This window comes from Trichosurus vulpecula, chromosome 1 (genome assembly GCF_011100635.1).
Source record: "Trichosurus vulpecula isolate mTriVul1 chromosome 1, mTriVul1.pri, whole genome shotgun sequence".
Lineage (NCBI taxonomy): Eukaryota > Metazoa > Chordata > Mammalia > Diprotodontia > Phalangeridae > Trichosurus > Trichosurus vulpecula.
Window position 1 is genome coordinate 292907244 of NC_050573.1, and position 17226 is coordinate 292924469.

The window sequence follows — 17226 nt, forward strand, 5'->3', positions numbered from 1 at the left end:
CTCACCCACCCCAATTAAAAGAAAAGCAAAATGCTGGTAACAAATATTCAGAGTAGAAGAAAAAAACAAACAGAAATTCTCAAATTGCTCATGTTCAAAATGTATGTCTCATTCTGCAGATTGAATCTATCACTGTCAGGAAGTATGTAGCATAGACCATCATCAGACCTCTCTCAGTAGTGTCAAACTCAAATGGAAACTATGGCAACAAATCTATACTTAAGGATCCCTGTAGATGCATATTGACTTGGAAAGCCACACAATAACAGTATCTGTGTTCTATTGTATTTTTAAATTTTGTTCAATATTTCCCAACTCTGTCTTAATCTGCTGCACTCAGGAATGTTATGGTCACATGCAGAGCCCATGTTTGACAGCTCTGCTCTAGACTCATTGGTGATCATTGCATTGATCAGACATCTTAAGTCTTTCAAAGTTGTTTTGTCTTTATAGTACTTTTAGTACATATATAGTATTATTCTCTTGGTTCTACTTCTTTTGCCCTGCATCAATTCAATTAAGTTTTCCCATGATTTGGATTGGTTTTTATAGTACAGTAGTATTCTATTCCATTCATTGACTGGGGAAAAAGCTGAACAAATGATGACATAAGAGCATAACCGGCATTCTTACAGGTTTGGTAATACAAGTGTAGTGTCAAGAGTGCTCCATCTCAGAATTAACTGAGGAAAGCAAGCTCAGGACAGTAAGAAAGGTTTTTGTTCATTTGTTTTAAAATATTTACCTCAGGTACATACTGGAGAAAAGAGTCGGGAGTAGCAGTTCTGTTCAGGGTGGAGAAGACAATGATAACCAACTACAGGGAGAAAGCAAAGCTGATTAACTGTGACTTTGCTTGTTTTCTTTGCTAAGTGGTATAAATAATTTTCGAACTGGGAAAAACAAAAGAAAAATGGGCAATAGAGAAATGATTCCCAAGAATAGTAAGAGGACTTTTTCAAAGAAAAAAATACTAATATTTTGCTTTAAATTTTACCTGCATTTGTCAGAAACACTTTTTATTAATTTAACGTTTTTTTTTTTTCCAAAATCTAAGCATTTTTGTGAGAGAGGGTAGAAAAGGGAGAGAGAGAAGGGGAAAAAGAGATAGAGTGAGAGCAAGAGTGTGTGTGTGTGTGTGTGTGTGTGTGTGTGTGTGTGTGTGTGTGTGAGAGAGAGAGAGAGAGAGAGAGAGAAAGAGAGAGAGAGAGAGATGTCAAAACTGAAAGAGTTCCCTCATCCTTAAGCAATGTCTATAACACAAGGCATTGAAAAAATAACTTTCATAGGAATCTTGAACAGAAGAAAAGATCTCAAAATAATAAGCTTAGGATCAATATTCAAATAGAATAACAATAATTTATCTTTTAAAGCTACTCAATTCCTACCTTGACCATCTCTTCAAGGTTTCCTCTGAAGTAATAAAAGAGACCAGTTCCCTGAGTTAAATCCCCAGATAACCTCAAAAGAGGTGTTGTTATTCAGTCATGTGAGACTCTTCTTGATCCCATTTGGGGTTTTCAGCCTATTTTGCAGATGAGGAAATTGAGACTAATGGGCTTAAGTGAGTTGCCCAGCTCACACAGCTAGTAAGTCTCTGAGGCTGGATTTGAACTCAGTTCTTTCTGACTTCAGGCCTGGCAGTCTATGTACTGTGCCACCTAGCATGCCCTTACGTAGGTCGTAATTCCCCTCCCTACAGGGTAAGGGGAAGGCAATTATCTTGATGAGAAAAAAAAGAAATTTCTCATTCTAAGTTTGGTTACCACCCTTACCTTGAACCTTGCAAAATCTCTACACAAGATGGTGGGAAATGGGTAGGAGGCCTAGTTTGAGTCTAAAACCAAGTCCCTTTCTTTTCTCACTATCTCCTCCTGTTTCCCGCTGACAATCTCCCTTGGCTTACACTCTTACTCACATCTCTTAGGTTCATATTTTATAGTTGAGCATTTGGATGAGGCCAGATTTCCTCAGCTCATCCTGAAAATACTTTATGTGAAATTTTAGTTGATTGAGAACTTTTCAGAATTCTTTTATAGCTTAAGACATGTTCTTATCTCTTTAAGTTATCCCTTAAGTTGAATAGGATGATCAAATTTGATTGATTTGCTCAGTTGAGTCCCATCCTTACATGGACAGGGTCAAGTAAACAGGTTTTCCGGGCCAGAACTAAGAGAGAGGATATGATAGAAAAGGTAAAAGCTTGAAAGATTGACATAGGGAACTACCTCCACTAAGGTGGATTATGACCAGTTGTTGATTTAGTAGATAAATAATAGGGAGTGAGAAATAAGAGAAATTTGCTTGAAAGAAATGTGATTTATGCAACTTGCCCAAGTTTATACAGGGTCAGAGGTAAAATATGAATCCAAGTCTTTCTGACACTAAGCCCAACCAACACTATGCTATATGTTCTTATATTGTATATATCTATATCACTATCTTTATCTATGTCTATCTGTCTGTTTATCTATCTATCACCATAGGTTTCCTCATAGTGTCCTGGGTCCTCTTTTCTTCTCAGTCTAGGTGGGCCTGAAATCAGGAATACTCATTTCTTGAGTTCAAATCTGGTCTCTGACACTTACTAACTGTGTGACCCTGGTCAAGTCCTGTAACCCTGTTTGCTTCAGTTCCTCATCTGTAGAATGAACAGGAACACTCCAGTATTTTGCCAAGAAAACCCCAAATGGTGTCATGAAGAGTCTGACATGACAATATGAAATTCATAAGAGTAGATGGGAGGTAACCTTAGAAGGGAAATTTCTGACTGGAGTAGGGTAGGGTGGCGGTGATAGTGGTGGCTGAGTAAGGCCTCCTGTGAAAACTGTAATTTGAACTTAGTCTTGGAGGAAGTCAGGGATTCTTTTAGGTGGAGCAGAGAATATTCCTGGTATAGAGATGGGAGATGGAATAATTTGCAGTGTACTCGTATGACTGGACAGTAGAGTGCATGGAGAGAAATACCTGTGTAAAAATATTGTAATTATTAGAGGGAATGAAATTTAAATACCAAAGGGCCTTATATTTGATTCCAGAAGTAATGTCATATCACTGGGAATTGCTGAGTAGGGGAGTGACATGGTCAAACCTGTACTTTAGGAAAATCACCTTGGCAGATGTGTGGAGAAAAGTTAGAGTGGGAAGAGACTTGAGGCAGTGATGCCAGTTAGAATGCCATTGCAGTAGACCATATGGCAGGTGATGAGGGCCTTGTGGATGTTTTAGGAATACCCTAGCAAAATTAAATAATTGAAAAACAACTTGAAATTTTGTGAGAAAGGATAAGCTTTCAGGATAGAAGGAAAAGATAAATTGACTTTCCCCCCTATAAAGTTTAAGACAGCAAAAGGGCATCCACACAGAGATGTCTAACAGGTAGAATGGATCTGAAGATCTGGCTAGAGTTTAGAGCTAGATACACAGCCATACAGGGGACCGAGAAATGTAGTATCTTAATTTCTCATAAGTAATATTAAGATGGACTAAATTTCTAAATTTTTTTTCAAAGTACTTTATGCTTTTATTAAGTTCTTATTCTGAATGATTATTTTTGTCTTATTGAAGGGAGATTTTTTTTTTCCTACAAAACTCTTGTGAATGGGTACTGATGGATTAACCCTGGGAAATTTAGCACCTTGCCTTAGTTTTAATATTCCCTCTAGTTCTGTAAAAACAATGCAGAAAGAAGAAAGGCTTTGAACCAAACAAAACTATAAAATTTGAAATAATTTTCTTCTAAAAAGAAATATCTTGTGTATAGTAAAGTCAACAATTTATGTTTCCCTAAAAAAAAAAAATAAAAAAGTGTATCTATAGTCAGGATCTGTATTCCAAATTCACAGTGCCCCAATCTCAGGTTCATTTGATCCTGCTCCCAGAACAAATTCAAATTCTCAATCTACTAGAGACAAGATTGTTTTACCTTTAAATTTTCAGTCCAGGTTATACTGCAAACTTCTACAGCTGGAGAGCAGAAAAGATACTCACTGTGGCAAGTACATATTTGAGAATTCTTGTCTCTTGTAGTTCACTTAGTATAAAATCTTTCAAGGAAGAATGTGATGAGTGTGTTGAACCATTAGTTAAATTGTAAATATTTTCTAGATATAGGAACTTTGAATAATTAACTCTGCTTAACACTCGGTGATGTGTCGACTGATCCATATCAGGCTGTTTATAATGCCTAACACAATTCATTTAACTTTAATGAATCAAAAGTAAAATTAACAAAAAGAAGAATTAATAAACCCCAATAACAATTAAAATTTAAGATGATTTGAATAAACTGCACATCTTAGCCCTCATTCATTATAGTGAATTTTAATTTTCCTACTAAGGCAAACATAATTTCCATCTATAAAACTTAGAAATATTCTATTAAGTTTACAAAGATAATATAAAGGACAATTTCAACTTAGTTGACTCACATAGGCAATTACCTTTCCTTAGCATTGTAATACAGAATACAAGTCAGAGCCCTGCCCAGGATTCTGATAATTGTCTCTGCAGAGGTCTAAAGGCCACTTCAAGGCACTTAAGTTTGAAAACTAGGCTACAGTATATCCAACTTAACTTTTAAAATGTAAAGACTTTGTTTACAAATTAACTTGAGTAGAATATTGTCAGTAGAGATTTACAAAATGAAGTTCTTCTTATTACTAAATATTGACTTTAATAAGCAGGAAGTTTTATCTTGAGTTGTAAATACTTGTTTTTATCTTGCTCTTGAACTCTTCCCTCATTTTGCCCCTCTGCATAACTATGCCAGTGACTCTCTGATTAATTTTTGAATGTGCATGAGAGAGGAATAAGTTACCTAATCTGAGGAAATAATTAACAAACCAGGGCACTCTCATGTCCTTTAAATTCCTCAGAAAACTACATTTCCTGGTTGTGACCTTACTGTCCTTATTCAGTTTCATAATTAAAAATAAATCCATAAAATTTAATTGCAATTACTATATGTATGCTTTTCGTATTAACCCCACTTCCTTTTTTACTTTCCACTGTATAGCCAAGATTTGTTTAATAGAGATGGTGCTTCCATACAAGTCTTACCTCAAGATGTTTCTATATCCAAAGGGAGGTAAGAATCCTTTCTGGGCTAAATGACAGCCACTGATTTTCTGTTTTTATGGAAAAGTAAATAGGGTTGAAGGAATGTAGGAAGGATATTTTGGCAGCCAGGAATGTACTTCTCTGGACCAGGAAAAAAAGAGTAAATTGCCTCATAGTTTTCAGGACTGAATGCTTTTCTAGTCTAATAGACTAAATAGAAGTGACTTTAGTATTTATAAACCATTTTAATCTTAATCCTCTAAAACTTCAGTTGGGAATATGAAAAGGAGTTTATTAGTGTATTGTTGTTGTAAGTAATTAAATTTTTAGAAAATTGTTGACCAACATCTTTTTCCATGTTCATATTTTCTTACATACTTTGATCACTAGGACTAGCAAATTCTTCTTCCTTCTTCCTCCTCCTTTCTATATTAAGATATTCCTCCTTAAGAGAAGCAGTACTATTTACATTCACTCTGAGCCAGGAGGACCTGGAAAATAACCATTAAATGGTGCTTGGACAGGGACCTATTATTGTCCAATCCATGAGGTACAGAGTGAATTGAGTTTAAGGCTTGATCTTTGAGAAAGAAATCTAGCTAGTAAACCCCAAGTTAACTAGGTAGCTTTCCTCCATCGAAGTTTTCCTTCCTTTAGGCAGAACACCTTCAGTTGTAGGGAGAGGAGAAGAAGAGGGAGAGGATGAGCTGAGTTGCACAAATGGAACTGGCCAGCTGGGTCCTGTGTCAGTAAGGCAATAGTAACAGTGTAGATGATAATTGTCAAAATGCCTATGTAGTTCTGTATCACAGAGTATACAAGATTTTCTACATAGAAGGTAGAAGTAAACCATTTATTCAGACACCAGAGAACCATATCCCACAAGCCAATCTATCAGAGCAATAAAGCATTCCATACATAGTATTATGACATGGCACCTCGCCATCCCAAAACCTCTCCGACCTCCTGCTGGGGTCTTCCCAAAAACAAACTCACAGCTAAGTCACAACCTGTTCACTATCTACCTATCTGTCTATCACAAGGCAGCCATTAGCAGCCATTAGCAACCATAACTGCTCTCTCTTTCTCTCCAATTCCTGTAACATAACTCCTTTTCCTGTCAGGAAGCTCCTCCTACCATGTAACTTAGGCTTCCTGTGATGTAAGCAAGTCACATGGCCTACTAATGAAAAGATCTTCAAACCTAAATTGCTACTACAGGTCCCTATTCAGGCAGCTCAGACTACTCGTAGGTTGTGGTTTGTCCTTTGTTCTGGAGGAGAACCATGACATCAGGGTGATGATGACATGATTTGCAATTGACTTTGAGGGAAGGCTGTGCAAAGTCACCAGGCTCACTTTCTCTTCCAGAGCCATCTGGGTCCAGAGGCCAGATATTTATCAGGATGACTGTGGATGGCCCAAGAGGGTCTTCCTTTCCCAGTTTGATTTTTTTTTTTTATTAAAGAGTCCATCCCTTGACTCACTTCTTAAAGAGGCATATTCATTGAATAGGTATTGCCTCACTCAAAGTGAGAATTTGAAAAGACCTTAGCTTAAAAGGGGCAAGGCCTCCCACTGCATCCTGGGCCATCTCTAGTAGTCCTGATCAGTATCTAGCCACTGAACCAAGATGGCTCTGGAAGAGAAAGTGAGACTGATTACCTTGCATGGCACTCCCTCACTCATATCAAAGCCAATTGTAAGTCATGTCATCATTGCCCTGATGTCAGAGTTCTCTTTGAGAAGGAAGGACATACCGTATGATTTCTCCTTAACCCTTCATTTTCTTTACATTTAAAAAAAATCTTATTTTTATTTTTACTTTATGGAATGAACAATGAATGAATGTACCCCTGGAACTCTTTTTTCTTCTTTAATTCTCTTAAAAGCCATTGAAAAGTTTTTGCATGAAACTAGAAAATAAGATACGTGGGCAGTGGGGCGTAGAAATTTATCTTTCCCTACAAGAAAGGAAGGGAAAAGGGGATGGGAGGGGAGTGGGGTGACAGAAGGGAGGGCTGACTGGGGAACAGGGCAACCAGAATATATGCCATCTTGGAGTGGGGGGAGGGTAGAAATGGGGAGAAAATTTGTAATTCAAACTCTTGTGAAAATCAATGCTGAAAACTAAATAAAAAAAATAAAAAAAGAAGATCTACCTCCCCCCTGCCTCTCCCCCCACTACAATTAGACTCAGCTTTGCAAGGTAAGTTATTCTCAATTGTAGCTCTATGGAGTATGTTTTTTGGAAAAAAATGAATTTCAAGATCTTTTATTTTTTTTAGAAGGAGCTACAAGGTTTTATATATCCTCAATATAGATCCTTGGTACATGAACTCCTTTCTTGATTCTTGATTTTTTTTTTTTTAATTTAATGTGGTAGCCCTTTATTTTGGCTGTGCATTTCTGGACTTTTTTGGTGTTACTTTTAGGAAGTGATTGGTTTACTTTGCCCTCTGGTTCTAATAGATGAGGTCAGTTTGTATTTATGATTATTTAAATATGATGTGAAACTTTTTTTTCTTTTGATAAAATATTTTAAGGGCATCAAATAATCCATAAATTATTTCTTCTTGACCTTTTCTCAAGTAAGTTGATTTTTGTATTAGATCTTATATTTTCTTCTATTTTTCAATATTTTGATTTTGCTTTAATATTTTTGATGTTTCATGAAGTCATTGATTTCTGTTTGTTCTGTTTTAATTTTCAGGGATTGCATTTACTGAGTAAGTTTTACCATTTTTTCTAAATTACTTCTCTTTCCAATTCTTTCCTTAAGATTTCCTTAAATCACTTGCTTCATTTCTTCTAGGAAATGATATATTCCTTTTGAAAAATCCCCTCTCCCCCTCTACTTTGAATGCCCAATTCTAGTTGCTATGGAGTTGTTTGTAATACTTGCTGATATCAGATATAAATATAAAATCCTTTCCTATCAACTCCCCTTCCCTGCCCCTCCCCCACACAAAAGACTAGTGCAGTGACAGTAGCCTCCTAGATGTTTTTGAAGGAGGCATTCCATCTTCTGAGCCTAGGCATTTTCACTTGCCACCCTGCATGCCCAGAGGCTCTTCCTTCTCATTTACACTTGCTAATTTCACAGTTTTCCTTCAAGCCTCAGATAATATGCCATCTTCCACAAAAACCCTTCCTTAGTCTCTCTTCATGCTAATGCGTAATGGGAGTGACAACATTCAAACGAATTAGATACCACAAATAAAGGATAAATTGGGGGTACTCTCAGTGTGAAGGCACTAAGACTAAGGTGGACTGGGAAAGGCTTCTTGTAGAAGGCATATCTGTGAATGAGGGTAGAAGCAAGTAAGGAAAGACAGCAGATGAAGAGTAAGAGAGCAAGAGTACCCCAGGCATGGAGGAAACTCAGTGAGAATGCTTGGAGTCTGTAGATGGCTTGAGCATCTAGTTCAAAGAAAGGGGTGTTAGGTGCATGAGGTGTAAAATGACCAAACGGGTAGAAAGGGTACAGGTTATGATGGGCTTTGAAAGTCTGAGGATTTTATAATTGACCCTGGAGGTAATAAAGAGCCATTGTAGTTTATTGAATAGGAGGGGTGATATCGCCTGACCTGTATTTACAGATCAATTTAATAGCTGAGTGCTTGACAGATTTGCATGGGGAGAGAAAATGTGGGGAGATCAACTAGAAGCCTATTGCAGTAGTCTAGATTGTGAGATGATGAGGGTCTGCACCTGAGTGATTGCACTGTCCTGATTGCAGGCCCACCTAGACTGAGGAGATAAAGGGGCTCATGAGACGTGTTATGAAGGAAACATTTTTAAAAGAATATTCGGCATCTTTATTTTTTTTATTTTTTTAATTAATTAATTATTTTTTTAAATTAATAATGGTTAGATTATGATTAGTACCATGACTAGAATTTAGGATAAAAAAAAAAAACCCAGGGAGTATTTAGCAAATCATTTCATCAGCCATTTTTTTCCTTTGTAAAAAAAAGTGTCAAAACATCCAAGAAAAGCATTCTTTGCTTTTCTCTTTAATCTAAATATCTTTTACCTCTTAAGCTATTTTTTGCAATTCTCAACCACTAATAGCACCCCACTCAAATATTCATCAAGAAATGAAATTCCTGAGAATGGAATTCAATCAGCTTTCATATGTAGCATTTGCTACAAAATTTTACAGGATGCAGTCTTGCCTGACTGAAATGCTTTAGCTTGTGAATTCTCCGTGGATTTCCAGAAATTAAAATGTCTGCCCTTACTGATCATTTCTCAAAGTAGCCAAATGTTAATAGGCTGCCATATGGAATGGCTTTGAGAATGACTAGAGACATCTTGCAACCTCCTTGGAAACAACAGGAGAAGTAAACATGTACTGGACTTGGGCTTATTGTTGTTGCAAAAATGTTCAGCCTGACATTGGTGATAAAAAGGTGCACAATGAAGGATAATTCTGGGCATTTTAAAAAATTCTCTTTGTGGTGTGGGAACAATGAATCCTAACAAGAATAGGTTCTTACTCGCAAGCTCAATGCAATTCTAATGTGAATTGCTCTGATGGCAAAGTCACACTGTTCATTTTCTGACTGAACAGACACAGTTCAGGCATGTTCATAATGGTGCTGTGGTGGTGACAGCTGAAAAGATAACAAGCCTTCCCTCAAAAAGCCCTGAGTGGGCAATGAGAGCTTCGAGAGCTGCAGGAACAAAGTTAACATGAAATCTCACATGCTTTTTTCCTCATCCAAAGTGGAGACCAAACTGTCAATGTGTGATGCTCAAAAACAGAGCCTTTCTTGCTGTGTACCGCCAGCCCTCCTGGAGAGAAGAAGGGGAGATACAATGATATCGCCTTCATCTTCTGTCTACAACTGTAGATATGCCATTTCACAAAAAGTATTTTGGCAGAAAGGATTGTTCACTGAATTTGAGAATGTCTGCTTGGTCTCACCCATGTAAGGATTATACATTTTAAAGCTATGTCCTCTGTATAAATGTTCTATTTACTGAGCATCAATATGAGCATAACTTTAAATCAGAGATATCAATGAGCTAGTTATGTAATTTCTAAAATTACTTTGTCAAGTTTGAACTTACATAAATTTTTTAAAAAGCTAAATGTTTTTATTATTTTACAATTTATTATTATTAAATACGTTATAGAATTGTGTTTTCAGGATAATTCCATTACGAAAACCGTGATACTTTTTTGTTTTTGTCTACATATTTAAATCAGATTTGTTGTGATTTAAAATTTTCATTCAGCTATGCTTCTAACATGCTATGATGATAACATTCACTTAGAATGGTCTAATCACATTAACAGTTTTGACTGTGCATTCACTATCAAGATTTAAATAATTTGAAGTGTTTTCAAACTTGAGGTTTTGTACAGAAACACAAGCAGGAAGAGAGAACCTTTGAAATAGTGTTACTCCATGTTTTGCTTATGATACATTGCTAGATGCACTACTTCCCATGTTAAGTCTTGAGATGTGTACCTCTTAGAACAGTGGTTCTTCAAGTGAACTTCTAGTCTAGTACTTGTTAGGGAAAATATTTAAATATGATCTCTCTATGTTCACTTTGTGAGTTAAAATCTTACGGTTTTGTCCTAGCAACTAGCCAACAGATTTCCTCCAGAGGTGACTGTGATTCAGATTTATTGTTGTTTTTTTGTTATGTACCTGAGATATCATTGATTTAGGGAACTCCCAGTGAGGAAACTCCCTCTGTGAATGTAGATCCACTACTACTTAGCAATTTACAATCTTGGAGAGCTGCCTAGGGCACTAAGAGATTAAGTGACTCACCCATTTTCAGGCAGCCAGTATGTGCCAGAGGCTGTACTTGATTGGACCAGTAATATATTTAAATATCAGGTGAAAATATCTTCATACTCTGATTGTTAGGTTATAAGTGTATTTTAAGAAATAAGATAAGAGTAGCCATTTTTCTTTACTACCTATTTCTTTTCCTATAGGCATGCTTTAGACTTTTTTCCTCTCCTCAAATCCTCACCTACTATATCCTGACATTAACTTTAGAGCAGATTATTTAAATCCCTATATTATAGAAAAAGATTGAGGTCCTGCTATATGAGCTCCCTCAATGAGCTTTCCTCCATTCCTCAAAATGTCTTGCCACTCTCATCTTTCTATTCCCCCTTCTCTCTGATCACAAAAGAGGTATCCATAGACACAGTAAACCTGATCCTCCTACTTGTGTTACTGAAAGGGTAGTAACTAGGGTGGGGCAACTGGGACCTGTCTTAAGTATGTAATTTAGAGAGCTGTGGCAGCACCACCCTCTGAAGTGTTTCCTCCCTTGTCCAGCAGTGACTCTGTGGAATTGTTCTGGAAATTATTCTACCTCCTTCAGCAGTTTAGAAAGTTTTTTTTTTTTTTTAAGCAACCCAGGTGAATATGCTCCTTGGCCCATCATTGCTATTTTCCCTGAAGTAACACACACACACACACACACACACACACACACACACACACACGTACACAGGATAGGGGAGGGAAGAAGGACAGGGAGAGGGGGAAGAAGGACAGGGAGAGGGAGAAGAACAGAAAAACATATACATATTACAAATGTAGTTGCAGTTTTGCTATTTTATTCCATTCCAGTTTGCATTCTTTTCTAGAGGAGCAAAACAGGTTTTAATGAACTAAGCTAGACCATAAAGCCATGAAAGGTAGAAGAGGTGATACTTGGAGAAGAGAAGGCTGAAAAATAGAAATGATCACAGAATAACAGAATCTCAGAGATGAAAGAGATCTCAGAGGTGTTCTAGTATAACCTAGATCTAATAAGAATTTCACCCTACAATATAACTGACCCAAGGTCATTCTGATATCAAACGACAAGAGAAATTGAAATTTCTTGGTTCTCAATTTATATTACAATCAGAAGAGTGAATGAGTGAAAATGAATAAATAAACATCAAAGAATAAATGAGTGAAAAAATTTTTATTTTACTAAGCACTTAATTTGTGCCTGACACTGTGCTAAATACTAAGGATAGAAATGTAAAAGATGAGGCAGTGGCTGTCCTTATGGAACTAAACATTCTAAAAAAGGGAGACTGGTAAGTTCATTTTTATATGAGATAGCTTATATTTTCTTCTATTTCTTTTCATTCTTTTGACTTTCTTTTACTCTTTCTTGTTTGGTGGAGTCATTAATTCTTTGTTGGTTCATTTTAATTCTCAAGGAGTCTATTGATTGGGTAAACTTTTAAAAAAAATCTCTTCTGCTAAGCTAATAGGTTAATTAATTCAATTAATTCACTTTTCTGTTTTTTTCATAGTCTCATTTCTTTTCCAACCCTTCCCTCTAACACTCTCATTTAATTTATCAAATCATTTTAGCTCTTGCTTCATTTTTTCTAGGAATTCTAGTTGAACTTGTGCCCAAACTATGTTTTTTTTTTGTTTTTGTTTTTTCTGTGAGACTCTTCTGAAAAATTTTTGGAATCACTCTCTTTTTTTGAGTTTCTGTATTGGACAGCCAGTTGTTGCATTGGTTTCTTTATGATGAGATTCTTTTGTTTACATTTTTCTGGTCTTCCTAATTTCAGACTTTGTTTCCAGGCTGTTTACTTCTGGAAGGAATGTCGATGCCTTGCTTGTGGTTTGGTATTCTCTTGGGTTTTGCTGCCCCTTTCTCTGTATATCTAGTGCTATGTTCTTCCAGCATTTTAGGAGTGGCACATTTTGGGGATACACAAACTGTCAGTGCACACAAAGTGGTCAGGGTAACATGTGATTGGTGCCCTCATCATCTAAGTTTTGCAGATTCCTGACCAGGGCTTGGGTCTGAACAACAGAACTAGGAGCTTGCCCTTCATTAGTGCTGTAGTAGACTGTTGCTCAAGTCAATCACCACCAGCTGTCTGGAAGGCTCAGCAAGTTCAGAGAGACGGAAGTTCAGGTACCTTTTTCTTCTTAAGTCACTGACCTGGTTCTTTAGTTGCTACACTTGTTGGGCTAAGGTCTAGATTAGAGACTCAGCTCCAGGGTCACAGTCATGCAGCTCCTGCCAGCTTCTGTTCCTGCTCCTTGTCTAGTACCCAGTCTCAGATCCATGACCATTGCTTTTCCTTAACCTTTACCACTTGGTAAAGGTCCCCTCCTTACTTAACACTAGATATTTCACCCAGATCTAGTGTGATCAAGGCCTCCTGGTTAGATTTAGTGCCTAGGGTCTACAGAACCTTGTCTGTCTCCCTCTGCAGACCTTGACTAGCAAAATTACTCATTGATTTTTCCTTGGATTTCCTAATTGGGACTTGGTCAGGTGAATTTTCTAGTTTTTGTAGCGTAGTTGCAGGGAAGAGCTGGGCTACTCTATCTTGGCTGGTCCTCTAATTACTTTTTTTTTCCAGCCTGAAATTATGTGTTGATAAATTTCTGCTATTTCTTTTACTAATCTACAATGATTACTAAATCTTTTTAAGGATAACCCTTGTGTAGTATCTTGTGATGATGACCTTGTTTTGAATTGTCACCATTCCTCTCTGGGATGCCCTCTGGATATTTTCCATGATGCAGAAATCTCTCTATCCTGAAAGCTCTCTCCATCTATGGAATTCACACTGGAAGTACCACCCACTCCTGTGTCCTCTCCCTTTGATTGGATAACTTTTCACAGAACCTCAATTGAAGAAGGATGCCTAGGCTAGCCATGTCTTCATTCTTTTTCAGATTGCAGTCTGGACTTTATTTACCATTCTCCCCATCCACCCACCCCCTTTTCTGCATTCTTTTTATGTGCTGTCTTCATTTAATATAGAATGTAAGCTCTTTGATGGTAGAGACTATCCTTTTTTTTTTGCTTTTAATTGTATTCCTAGTAATTATCAAATGTCTGGCACATAGTAAGTACTTAATAAATATTTGTTGACTGGCTGAGTGATCTTAAATATCTCAAATTTTTAAAAATAAATTAACATGGTTCAGTAGCTTGTTTGATCTTTTTTTGGTCAAAATATTGTTTCTTGAATTCATGGTTATGTTGTGCTTGGCGGGATTTTTAGTTCCACTCTTGGCTAGGATTCAGCTGGAGGGAAACCACGTTCAGTTCTGTTCAACAAATATACCTTTCCTGTGCTGACCTCCAATCTCACATTTTCTATTCCCTTTCAGAAGGCTGGAACTGGATGTCCTGTAGACAACTTAAACTCAGTATGTCCAAAATGGAAAACATTATCTGTCTCCCAAACCCTTCCTGTCTCCCATCTTTCCAGCTGTTACAGAGGGCGACCTCATCTTCGTAGTCTCTCAGGCTCACAATCTAGGAATCATTTTGAATTCCTCACTGTCTCTCACCCTTCCCCCCATGTCCAAGTGGTTGCTAAGACCTGTTGATTTTACCTTTGCAACCGCTCTCACTATCCTCTCTTCTCTTCCCTGACATTGCCACCACTCTGGTACAGGCCCACATCACCTAAAGCCTTGATTACTGCAATAGCCTGTTGGTGGGTCTACCTGCCTCAAGTCTCTCCCCACTACAATTCCATCCTTCATTAAACACATGTTTAATTATGTCCCTGTTTTGTTTAGTAAATTCCAGTGGCTTCTTTTTGCCTTCAAAAACATTTTAACAAATGCTCTGTTTGACAGTCTTCTTGTTAAGTCATTGAAGTCGTGTCGTTGTGACCCCATTTGGGGTTTTCTTGGGAAAGATACTTTAGTGGTTTGCCATTTACTTCTCCAGCTCATTTTACAGATGAGGAACCTGAGGCAAACAGGTTTAAATGAATTACCCAGGGTCACACAGCTAGTAAGTGTCTGAGGCCAAATTTGAACTCAGGAAGATGAGTCTTCCTAACTTCAGATCTGTCACTCTATCCATTGTGCCACCTAGTTGCCCCATTTGGCATTCAAAATCCTTCATAAACTAATCCTGTCCTACCTTTCCAGTCTCCTTACCCCTTACTTCCCAACACACTTCCCAACAAACTTCCCAGTTCAGTGATGCTGGCCTCATAGTTGTTCTGCAAAAAATACATTCTATCTCTTGACTCCTGACATTTTCTCTTGATGTCTCCCTGTCTAAAATGTTCTCCCTCCTCCACCTCAACTATTGACCTCTCTGTCTTCTTTTAAGTCCCAACTAAAATCCCATTTTCTACAGGAAGACTTTAGTGATCCCTTTTAATTCTAGTGTCTTCTGTCTGTTAATTATTTCCTATTTATCCTGTAAACGGCTTGCTTTGTGTATATATGTGTTTGCTTGTTGTCTCCTGCATTAAGTTGTAAGCTCCTTGAGATCATGAACTGCCTTAGTCTTTTTTTTTTGTCACCAGCATATTAGCACTGTGCCTCATGCACTTAATAAGCACTTAATAAACATTTATTGATTGAATTAGGAGAGGTGATAATGGATTTATAATTAAGTACTTTACTGTGTCCTCTGTTTTTTAGTGGTCATTTCTTATTTGCTTCTCAGAGGTTATATGTAGTTCTGGATTAATGTTGAATTGTTTATTTTTATACATTCACATAATAAATGTTGAAAATATTGTTGCATGTCTTTTAAAAGTATCTTGAGAGATAATGCCAAAGTTATTTATTCATTATGACATTAAGATACTTTCTAAAGTCCAATCCTACATATCCATTTGTATAAGCAAGGTTCTTTATTACTAGGAACAATTAAACATTTTAGTTGTGTTCACTAAGCATACTAGGATGAAATAGTTTTAATAGTGGGGTATTAGTAGTTTCTAGGAAAATTTATGCCTTTCTTTGTATGCTCAATTATTTATAATTTAGCCACATATGAATACCATAAATTTTAGTGGGATTTTGTAATTCAGCAATATGACTATGAATTCTGGTTGATAACATATTTTATAGTGTGGACATTGACTGTTTTGTTATTTATAGAATATAACACTGAGTCATTCTAAATAAAGACTTTTTCTACTCTTTATGGACTTGGTAGAATTCAATATTTCCTCTTCTTACTTTGTCCAAAAAAACCCCTTTTGATCCTCTGTTATTTGGCAAGGATTTAGTAGCTCAGAGAAATCAATGCAGGCTTCTGTACATGAACAGTTTATTTTTTTTTCCTTTGTAAATTCTTCAATGAAAGCTTTAAACATCTCGTGGGTGTCTTTATCTTTAACCTACTCAGTGTGGGAAGGTGTAATGATTAGTTTCTTTGTGAATTGTTTATCAGCTAATTTCTAATGACAGGCATTGTGGGAGAGGGATATTTGGATGAAGATGTGTCTGAAGATGTGATATCAACAGTATGTTTCGTCTTTTACACACGTTTCCAAAATAAGTTCTTGGGTGCCATATGGACCCCATGATTCCAGTGTCATGATATGGATTTACCGTGATACCTGACATAGATTTATCCATGCCATAGATGCATTGTTGAATCTCCTGGAGAGCTCTGTCATTTCAGTGATGGAGCACAGAGCTTAAGCTAAGGTAGTGTAGTATAGTAGGACTGCGAATGAACTAGAAACAAAGTGATAGAATATCAGAGTCATAGGGAGTCTCAAGCATCTTCTAGCCAAACTAGCCTGCTAATGCCAGAATATTCTTTATAACATCCCAGTTAATTGTTAGGGGCTGCTAGGTGATGCAATGGATGGAGTGCTGGATTTGGAGTAAAATTCATCTTAAGTTCAAATCTCAGACACTTCCTAGCTGTGCGACTCAGGGCAACTCACTTAAACCTGTTTGCCTCAGTTTCCTCATCTTTAAAATAAGCTAGAGAAGGAAATGGCAAACCACTAAAGTATCTTTCCCAAGAAAACCCCACTGGGGTCATGGAGAGTCAGACAGGACTGCAATGACTCGACAGCAATGCCAACTAATTGTTACCCAGACTCCGCTTGGAGTCCTCCAGTCATGATTAACTTAGTACTGTATAAGGAGGCCCATTTAATTTTTTTGACAGCTTTAATTGTTCAGAGATTTCTAGCTTATACTGAACCAGAAGTTGCTTCCCTGTAAGCTATGTTAGTTCTGCCTTTCTCCTTACCAGGGTTAACCCCTCTGCCTGGACAAAGGAATCTGTTCCATTGGCTCCTCCAAAAGATGGCCCCATTTACATTACCTATTGTCAATCTCTTCCTGTTCAGTGGCTCCCTCCATACTTCCTACAAACATATTCGTGTGTCTTCTATCATCAAAATCTTTTTCTTGATAC

The 17226-nt window shown here is 37.1% G+C and overlaps 1 protein-coding gene across 3 annotated transcripts in view; it reads left to right on the plus strand.

The window, feature by feature from the left end:
* Positions 1-17226, plus strand: part of HNF4G (hepatocyte nuclear factor 4 gamma) — a 187959-nt gene that overhangs the window by 131731 nt on the left and 39002 nt on the right. The window contains exon 1 of one of the 3 annotated variants that reach the window (XM_036765035.1): positions 14172-14237. The exons of the other annotated variants lie outside the window; for them this stretch is intronic. Within the exon in view, the coding sequence (XP_036620930.1) occupies positions 14213-14237 (25 nt within the window). The 5' untranslated portion in view covers positions 14172-14212. Of the gene's footprint in view, positions 1-14171; positions 14238-17226 lie in introns of those variants that run through there. 3 annotated transcript variants of the gene reach the window in all.